This window comes from Chenopodium quinoa, unplaced genomic scaffold (genome assembly GCF_001683475.1).
Source record: "Chenopodium quinoa cultivar QQ74 unplaced genomic scaffold, ASM168347v1, whole genome shotgun sequence".
In the NCBI taxonomy this organism is placed as follows: Eukaryota; Viridiplantae; Streptophyta; class Magnoliopsida; order Caryophyllales; family Amaranthaceae; genus Chenopodium; species Chenopodium quinoa.
Genome location: NW_018745684.1, coordinates 8903403 through 8913104, shown reverse-complemented (window position 1 = coordinate 8913104; position 9702 = coordinate 8903403). Strand labels below are relative to the sequence as shown.

The 9702-nt window shown below is 35.8% G+C and overlaps 1 protein-coding gene across 1 annotated transcript; it reads right to left on the bottom strand.

The window, feature by feature from the left end:
* Nucleotides 1-254: 254 nt before the first annotated feature.
* On the bottom strand, nucleotides 255-6718 carry LOC110717420 (pyruvate dehydrogenase (acetyl-transferring) kinase, mitochondrial-like). Its single transcript, XM_021896114.1, has 6 exons — nucleotides 6470-6718; nucleotides 3731-3989; nucleotides 3392-3572; nucleotides 2396-2540; nucleotides 2097-2310; nucleotides 255-494 (listed from the first exon to the last, which is right to left on the bottom strand). The coding sequence occupies exons 1-6, from the start codon at nucleotides 6716-6718 to the stop codon at nucleotides 436-438; spliced, it is 1107 nt and encodes a 368-aa protein (XP_021751806.1). The 3' UTR covers nucleotides 255-435.
* Nucleotides 6719-9702: the final 2984 nt, after the last annotated feature.

The window sequence follows — 9702 nt, the reverse complement described above, 5'->3', positions numbered from 1 at the left end:
TTGTAACGTTTAAATAATTCCGTTTCAAATACTTTTAAAACACCAAACCAAAGGATGGAAGCGTAGCTGTATGTAGCTTACACATGCCAACACCATTACCCTGTAAGAATCATACATCACCTTAACCATTGCTTTTTCACATTTTTTTTTTTTGGGATAACTGCCCCTTGGCATGCCACAAAAATTAATACCTTCTGTGTTGGGGGCAGGGAGGGAACAGGGGGGCAGGGCAGAGGGTAGTTTGCGAACAGGAGTAAAGGAACCCAGAGGCAGGATTTCCATTGCTAAAAATAAGATTACAAGGATGACAATACCAATTTATCATATAAATCTCAACAATACATGCTCTTTTCTCATAATCACCATCTAATCAAGTAAACCATTGGAAGTGTAAGTATATTGAAATAAACAGCTTGTCAGCTGCGCTACTACAGGCTACGGCAGAGGTTCCTGAGAACCACCCAAACGAGACAGGTGTAGATAGGCATCTGTACCTGCAACAATGTAATAAGAACATCCGATTTATCAGAAGCTTATGGTGGCTGCAACAGCAAATATAAACTACCTAATAATTACTATCAGAAACCACGATTCTCACTGAAAAAGCATTACATAATACACAATTATCTGAATGCTGCAAATATTATCTTAACATTGCCCAAAAACACATACTTTTACTTGCTAATCAAAGCCCATTTGATCATTTATTGATCATCTAACAAGCATGAGCAAAGTTTGTATGGAGTGAACTTTCTTAGAGAAGGTGATGTAAAATTGCTAATGTGGGTTTATGGCTGGTAGAGTGAATCAAATGGTGTAGGCAAGAGAGTATCCATGGCTTTCGTGATAAATGGTTTGCTAAGGGGGAGGTGGTTCCATCTTAGGGTCTCCGAGGGGCCATATTTCAGGACTTGTCAACAATTTCCTTCTTTGTGCAGATGCTTTCTCCAAGTCGCTTCGCAAGGCAGCTCCTGAGAATCAAGATTCATGGAGTTCAACTTTCCCACAATGCACCCAGAGAGTCACATCTTTTCTGTGGATTGACGAAAATTTACATACAAGAGCTAAAATAAATCTCCAAGAATGCTCAACAGTTACAGGCTGCACAGATTATCCTCAAATAAATATGGAGCCTGGGAATTATATTATGTTAAAAGTTGATAACATGAGAAGAATATAGACCTGAACACAATCATTGGTGATCGAAGATAGTTGTCTGCATAAGTATGAAAGAGAGGGATGTGGAAGCAATGACAAGGGTTAGGGTAAGAATTCAATCCATTAGAAAAGGAAGATTTGGCAAATGGCAGCACCAACAATTACCAATACTCCACTAGTAACATAAATATCCAGCTTCTTGATGTGTTAAAATTCTCCCAATTTTTGACCAGATGTATGTTTGGAGATTAAGGATTAAGCTACGGAAGGTCAATGGGAAAAGCTGAGACTCATTATTATTGCCAAAGTCCACATATAGGATGGGTTATACTTGTGACTTAAAACAGTTTTCATCGGCGCCATTCTAGCAATATAAGGCTGGGATCTTACCAAGGAAGGGTCAGTCCGGTGACTCTGGTCCGAGGGACGACGGATCATCAAATTGTTGGATGTTCACATGCTTGCAGTTGACAAAATTGGGGAAGATGTGTACAAAACAGAAACATTGCCATAAGCGAGCTATTGGTAGCCCAACATCAGATGGATGCTATTAGCCTAGTTGTTGTTGTTGTTGTTCTATAAGTCAAACTCAAAGCTCCTCTGTTCTTTACAGTTCTGGATTTAAAAATTTGGACTTGACCTATCAACTTAATTATTTCATCTACTGATCTACTTGATTACTTCAATAAAGGAACTGAAAACATGAACTATGCATTTGACTTATATCTTTTACTTTTTACAAGACAATATTGTCTAATATTCTCTGTAGCAGATTAAACCTCATAACCTTTTCTCAATTCCCCAAATGAGAACAAACTACTACATAGTTCAATAGTATATAGGTACTAACTGAGGCTAAATATTAGGAGCATAAGCTGCATAACAATACATGGGAGACAGCCAGACAGGGGAAGAAATTCTGAGAAAAGAAGACTTACCATATCCTTCCATGGATATAATTTGCAGGTCTCCTCCAAAATAACGAGCATATAACCGACTTATAGGAAGCCCGTAACCATATCCAGCCATAGTCACATTATCACCAGTTCCAAGATCTGTATGCTCATCCAACGGGTTCTCAGCAGTACTGTAAAGGTATGTAAAAATCTTAGGGAGACCACTTCTTGGAATCCCACCTCCTTCATCAGAAACCTACAATAGCATCACGGAAGTCAAGAAACACACTGAGGTATGAAGATTGTAACAAAAGCAAAAGTCTTCAAAAGCATCAACATGCCTTAATCGTGACATCCTCTATTCCATCAGCTACTATGATACGAATAGGAGGCACACTGTCTGAGTCCATAAATCGCTCTTGAACAGCACGCAAGGAATTTTTAACCAACTCAAAAACCATAAGGTGTAAATGTGAAGGTACATACCTGGCATCAAAAAAGAAATGGGCATTATTATAGAATTCCATTCACAGGACTACAGGTTCAAAATCCAATGGAGAATACAAAAGATCATTCAGACAAATATTTATCAGCCAGCATCATTAAATTCCTTGCATAGCCTCCTTTACCAATGATTTGGACATTTGGTTGACAAAACATATGGAGTCAAATAAAATAAGCCGAGATTGCAACAAATGCACTACCACATCATTATTCATGCATTTATAGAAACCATGCAGACATTTTTGGGAAAGCCAAAATGAGATGCAAAAGTTCTGAAACAGAAACAGGCCCCACTAACCAAGACCATGGTCCACTACTCCACATTATGTATAATCCATCTTGATCAATCCCTAGGATATATTGCCACTTAGGATGAAGATTACCAATTTATACAGTGGTTGACAAGCATACAACAAAGGGAAAACAAGTTATTCAAAATAGCTAATCAAGTTGTCCAAGACACCTCAAAGACAACATCACAGTGTTCAAATCAGAGATATTTTCTGCAAGGCCTTCCATCTTTGTTTATGAGCATCTCAATATGCATAATCATAATATTAACTAATAAAAGCATTTGATCGGGACTTTAGGGTGTCCCTGGGAACAGACAACTTCAATTCTAAGCCTTGCTGGCTATAATTTTGCAATGCATCATATTACTCTGTAGCGTGTATCTCTCTTATCCTCTTTTTCAAACACACATCTTGTATAACCTAGACTATTCTTAAGCACAAGGTTTCATGTGCTGTATAACTAATAGTTTAAAGCACCTTCGGAAAGAGATAATAATTAGTACAGCAGAGAAATATATATATGTATACAGAACAGCTTACGGAAATGTAAAGTTGGGATCGCCATAGATATCAATTTCAGGTGCACTGCCATAATGGCGCATGCAAATTGCACGAGCATCTTCACTAGCATTTCTGGCAACCTCTACGGGAGACATTTTTGTATGTATATACCCTATACGGTCAGGTTGAGGATTTGGATCGTGCAAAGCCACATGCTGCCCTGAATATAGCCAAAAGAAAAAAAATAGCACTATTAATTGGTTTTATCTGTGATAGCAAGGGGGGAAAACTGAATGGAAAAAACCAATGCTATTGAATTAGTGTAGACAGCAAAATAAGAATGAAAAGTAAAAAGAAAGATAAAGTAACGGGAACTACCTATGAGCATACGAATCCCTATTCTGGACATGTAGAAGCGATCAAGGAACTGGTGTATTTCGACCAAGTCCTCATATACAATCTTGGGATCCATGCCTTTCTTCAGTTGTTGGACCCCCATGGCCATCATTGGGACAACATTATTATGTCTGACTTTAATCATTTTAATCATTTGGGTGAAATCTAATTCATCACGGTTATCTTTGATTGAAGGGAATGATCTGAGATCACGAAAAGAATCCACATACCAATCGTGCACCTAAGAAGGAAATAGAGTTTATAATTATTAATATAGTAATAATGATAGCTCCTTAGTCAACGACAAATTTTTATACAAAAGAAACAACCACCTCTGCTCTTCAGTTCGCATAATTCAACCTCATACTCAAAGACCTCAGCATGACTAAATGGACTCATAACATTATAAGATGATATTAAATGCTGATGATTTTGGCAAACCCCAGGGTAATTCATAACACGTTTACAAGGGGTCCCATGAGAAAAATTCATAATAACTCTAACTTCCAAAATGAGTTGACAAAACTTGCACACAACAGTATACATGAAGCAGACATGTTTTTGTTACAGCACTGTTGCTAGCTATTCTAATACATTATCCATTGAGGAAGCTTATAACAGTAAACTCTTCTAGTGGTGAGAAGCATAAGAACAAATTAATTAAAGACATATTACTCATCAATAAAAGTAGAAATTCTCAAGGTATACTTCCCCTAATCCCACTGAAGACTGTCATCTAAGTCATAGCTAACATAATTCGTAATTTGCAATAACTTTCTTAGTTTGCTGGAGTCTAGCTCTTGTATTCTCAGGCGCCTGATGAAAGAGTCTGGCCAATCGGTTACAACAATAAGTCCCTCAAGTACTCAACACACTCTTTGCAAAATCACTCAAATAAATCTGATACTATTAATTTCATGTATAAATTTGATTGCCAGTAGCAAACAAAATGAAAGCTTATATTTGGACTACAACTCAAGATAAAGATCAGCCCTATGACAGGCCAGTATGTTACAACACTTAAAAGTGCCAAGGTCAAAGAAAGTTAAGTGAACAATGTAAGAATGAAAAGTTTCTTTGGGAAGAGCCTTCATGGAAGTTTACAGGATCCTTAGAAAGGTATGATGGCATCCTCAGAATCAAATGATGGTATCCTTGGAATCCAAACTACAAAAACTTGACCTTTCTTCTGATGGAAAAAGTAGAAGGATCTTTCAGATTCAGTATACATATACTGATCATATATAATACAGGTCAATATATTAGCTATGGTTGGGATTTATGTTGCCAGAATTCACTAAAGAATCCCATATTATTCATGGCGCTAAGCCATTAAAGTGTTAATTGACATTTAAACCAACGTATATTGTTAGATCAGTAACACGCATATTCATCATCTATCTTGTATATATTCTCATCTTTCCACTATAAAGTATAAACACACCTAATAAATTTTATGCAATCCAACTGAAAAGCAATAATTACTACTGGTCTACTGCATAGATGATAATGCACTTCCTCCTTTCCACAAAATCCCTCTCTCTTTTCATTTAAGTCTGTTCCATAAGCTTCCTCATTATATAGCTTTATTCCTTTTATGGCAAGTTTTATATTCTATATTAACCTCAAATGATCCACCACTTGGGAGTTGGGACACATCAATTGTTTATCAAGATGTGATTTTCTCTTTCCTGCACATGAGGACCCCAATTGCCCAACTTTATTGTTTTGTATTGGTCTCGGGAGAGAATAACTATAAACATGAGTAACTTTGTGGAACAGAGGGAATGTGTATTTAATGAAGCCAGGGCGTGGCCACGGAAGAGGTTGGGTGACTTGGGCCAACAATAGGAGCCTTAAATTTTCCTAAGAGAGATAATATAGTAGTAGGAGATAAAATTTTAGCAATTTATCAGTATTTTATGATCTGCCAAAGTAAACTTAAAATCATGTTTTTATTTTTTTTTTTTGGCAAGAAAATGACGCACACAATATGATATCATCACCTAATTACTCTCAGTGAAGAACAGGAGAGCAAACACCGCATGACAGTGAATGAACCAAAGGAGACACCCAACAGAAAAATTATTCTCAAAAGATCAAACTTTGATTATTAAAATAGCATTAAAAAACCTAAATAATACACATTCATAAACAATTCTTCAGATACTCTTTACTATTATGGATCATCATAGATAATATTCTCTATCAAATCAACAGCATTTTGCAATATCAAATTATCCAATAAAGAAAAGGGTTCTTAAATAAATAAAAAATAATAATAATAATATATCCTGCAAATTTCACAAACTTTTTACCATTTCATTCATCAAGCATTCAAGCTTACTATTGTATTACTGATAACAAAATAACCCAATTCAACTGCAAAAGTACATGCAAAATGGAAGTTCAATTCCAACAAAAATAACATTAAATTTAGTTTGCAAATTTACCAGAAAAATTCAGATTTCCAATGCCAATAAATACAGAACAATACTCGACATCAAAATTACAGCACTCAAATATATACGAAGTATAAATTAAAATGCAATACATAATTTCAGTTCCAACTAAACCCCACCAAAAAAAACCCCGAAATTTCAAATTTTCAACCAAAATAATGAAAATTCTCATAAAATAGCAAAAACCCAACAAAATTCACAACAAAAACAGCGATAAAAACCCAATTAAAACCCCAAAATGACAAAAATAATAAATTACCTTCAAAACAGCAGGTTTAAGAGATAAACCATAAGGAAGAGACTCAAGTTCAATAGCTCTACGTGCAATTCGAATGGGAAGCTCTTTATGAAGAAACTGAGCAGAAATCAACAAATTTCGATCAGTGGGTTTTGATCCAAATTCCATCATATACCTTAATGTTACTCCAGTTTGTTTCATCGAACCCCATTTATGAACTTCATCAATCAAACTCTTTGAGAAATTTTCTGCAACTTTTTTCACTGCCATAATTTCAAAATTTTGGATTTTGGGTTTTAGAAAACAGAAGAATTTAATTATTTATCACCCAAAATTACCCAGAAAAATGGGTGAAGATTTTGAGGCAAAAACATGGGAAAAACTACATATATAGTTACATAATTGTGTAAGTGACATAGATAGAATGTATGAATGAAGAGATTAGGAGAAAGAAAATTGGTGATTGAGACAACACAAGAGGTGTGGTGATGGCGAGTTATAGGACCAGGATGATGGCCATTTTTTTGATTTGGGATCAAAATTTATGGTGTTTATTATTTTGAGTATTTTTGTTGTAATAATTTAAAATGAAATGAAAAAATATAAAAGGGGATTAGATTCTAGGGTTCTTTTTAAGGAAGGATTTTACTTTGATGGCCGTTTTGAGATTTTGATTTGTGACTTGGATTGTGATGAGAAAGAAAGAAGGGGTGACTTGTACAATTGAATCTTGAATGTTTTTAATGAAAACGTGTTTTATCTGAATTAATATGATATTAAAAGGAGTTAGTTTGATATAAATGAGTGTTGATTGTTGCCAAGGTAGTTACACTTGTACGCAAAATTTTCGTTTCTTCCTTGGTTACGATGATGGATAAATTTGTTGTAGTGGCAAAAATAATGGTATGAGGAAGTATAAGTTAAACTATTAATCTAAAACTTCTACCATGTCTTTCATATAAAATATCCAATTTTCTTAGCTTTTCTCAACAAACGTTTCAAAATGCTTTTAATTTTGTATTGTAAAGTTTTGATATTACCGGACAATAATGGTTTTATTGTTTCTTAATCTATTGGATCACATAGCTCATTATAATTATACTTTCGTATTATATTATTCTTGTGAGTTGTGACAAACTTTTTTTTAAAAGGAATTGTGACAAACTCAAAAAGAACACAGTTGTACATAATATTACTATTTTAATTTCAAAACATGTGAATATTTTTTAAAGGAATTGTGACAAACTCAAAAAGAACACGGTTGTACATAATATTACTGTTTTAATTTCAAAACATGTGATTATTCATGTCTTAATTTCAAAAAAAAACAAAACAAAAAACAAAAACCCTTCAATAATGGATCTTTGCACTCTCTCTTTCCATGTGAATAGACTAAAAATCCTTCCTATTAGGCTTCAGCATACATATTAAGAAAATAAGGAATTTAATATGGTTGGGTGAGAGTGTGAGACCATAAGAGTGCGAGAGAAAAATAGCTAGTGAAGGGGTCTACATCACATGAGTTAAGTAAGAAAATTTTTTAGTCTAAGTAACAAAATGTCAGTACATTATAGATATTTTCAAGGATAATACATAGCTATTATTGTGGACGGAAGGATTATATGTATCCATTAAGGTCAACCCTTCATATCTCTTTTCAAACTCTTGCATATAGATCTACTTAATCCTCTATACTCTTTTGTTTGTCCCATAACTACTGTACACTAATATTATACTCCAAATAGGATAAAGGAGAAGAGCCTCGACCATATCTCAACCCGGCTTCATAATTTTATCTGTTCTATATTTGCAAGTTAGGCATATATGTAGGAAGAACCGAAGAGATAAAGAGATCATTACCTTCAAATCTCTAATAACTCTCATTTGATAAACTACAAAAATCAAACCTCTTAAGTTCAACGCAACAATCTTACCGAGCCAATAAATCTTACTTGACTTATACACTAGCATGGATAAGGCAAATACTGAAAGAATATTACATTTGTCAAATTTGGATAACCATTTGCGAGAGAGATAGTGGGATAAAGATACTTAGATACATACAAGTATAAACTCCAATCATAAGCCGATTTGTTAAACATCGCCCACAAATTACTACATAAAGCCCACAAAATTCACTTGGTTTCCCAAAATTGCCCTTGACCTTAAAAAAAAAAACACTCACACTCTCATCACTCACACTCTCATCACTCACACTCTCATTGCTCATCTTCTTTCAACCTCTCTAAAAAAAAAAAAATTCAAAATAACGGCAATGTCGAGGCGGCAAGGCAAGGAAGTGGCGGCGGCGGCGGAGGGAAGGATGTCCCAAGGTGGAAAGGTATATTTTGTTTAAAAAAAAAAAAAAAAAAAAAGGGGGAAAACCGCCGTGAACGCGGTGGGGCGCCCTGGCTGGACGCCCAGCCGGCGGTGGTGGCGCCAGATGCAGACGCCGCCACCAGTTGGCTGGCGCCTGGGCTGGACGCCACCGCCACGGTTGCGGCGCTTAGACTAAACGCCACAACCGTGGCGGTGGCGTCCAGCCCAGGCGCCAGCCAACTGGTGGCGGCGTCTGCATCTGGCGCCACCACCGCCGGCTGGGCGTCCAGCCAGGGCGCCCCCCTTTTTTTTTTTTTTTTTTTTTTAAATTTTTCTAAAAAATTGTTTTTAAATTTTTTTTTTTTTTTTTTTTGTAATATAATTTTGAATTGTTTTTATATTTTGTTGTTTATTTTTATAAATTTTTTCAATTTCGTTGTATTTTTTCTACGTTTATATTTTGTTTACTATTATTTGTTTGTTTTTAGTGTATTTGATTTGGGATGATGATTATTTATCGTATAAATTTTTGTATGTTTATATATTTTAAAATTTTGTGTAGGGTCGTCATGGTGGGGGGAAGAATATAGAGTTTCTTAGTAGAAGTTATTCAGTGGAGAGGTCGGGACATAGACATGTCAGATCCCGTGGTATTTCGGCCTCAGTTCGTAGAGAACGGATCCACCGTCGGGATGAGGATGACGATGACGATGATGATGCTGAGGAGGGTGACCAGGAGGAGGAGCAGGAGGAGGGCGCAGATGAGGATGAGGATGTGGACGATGGCAGTGGACCGTATGATGATTACGGTCCATTCAGTCAGAGGGTTGATGACATGTACGAGACGCATATGGTGGAGGTGCGTAAGGGTAGGGGTGGTAGATTTGTTAGTAGATCTGGCACATCATCTGCGTCCACTGTCTCTGGGGCAAGCA

Excerpts from the sequence above, each read along its gene's own strand:
- LOC110717420 (XM_021896114.1), bottom strand. The coding sequence starts at position 6,718 with ATGGCAGTGAAAAAAGTTGCAGAAAATTTCTCAAAGAGTTTGATTGAT. Across the intron at positions 3,990-6,469 it reads TTAAACCTGCTGTTTTGAAG|GTGCACGATTGGTATGTGGA; the intron begins GTAATTTATTAT and ends TTTCCTTCTTAG. Across the intron at positions 3,573-3,730 it reads AGGGATTCGTATGCTCATAG|GGCAGCATGTGGCTTTGCAC; the intron begins GTAGTTCCCGTT and ends GGCTATATTCAG.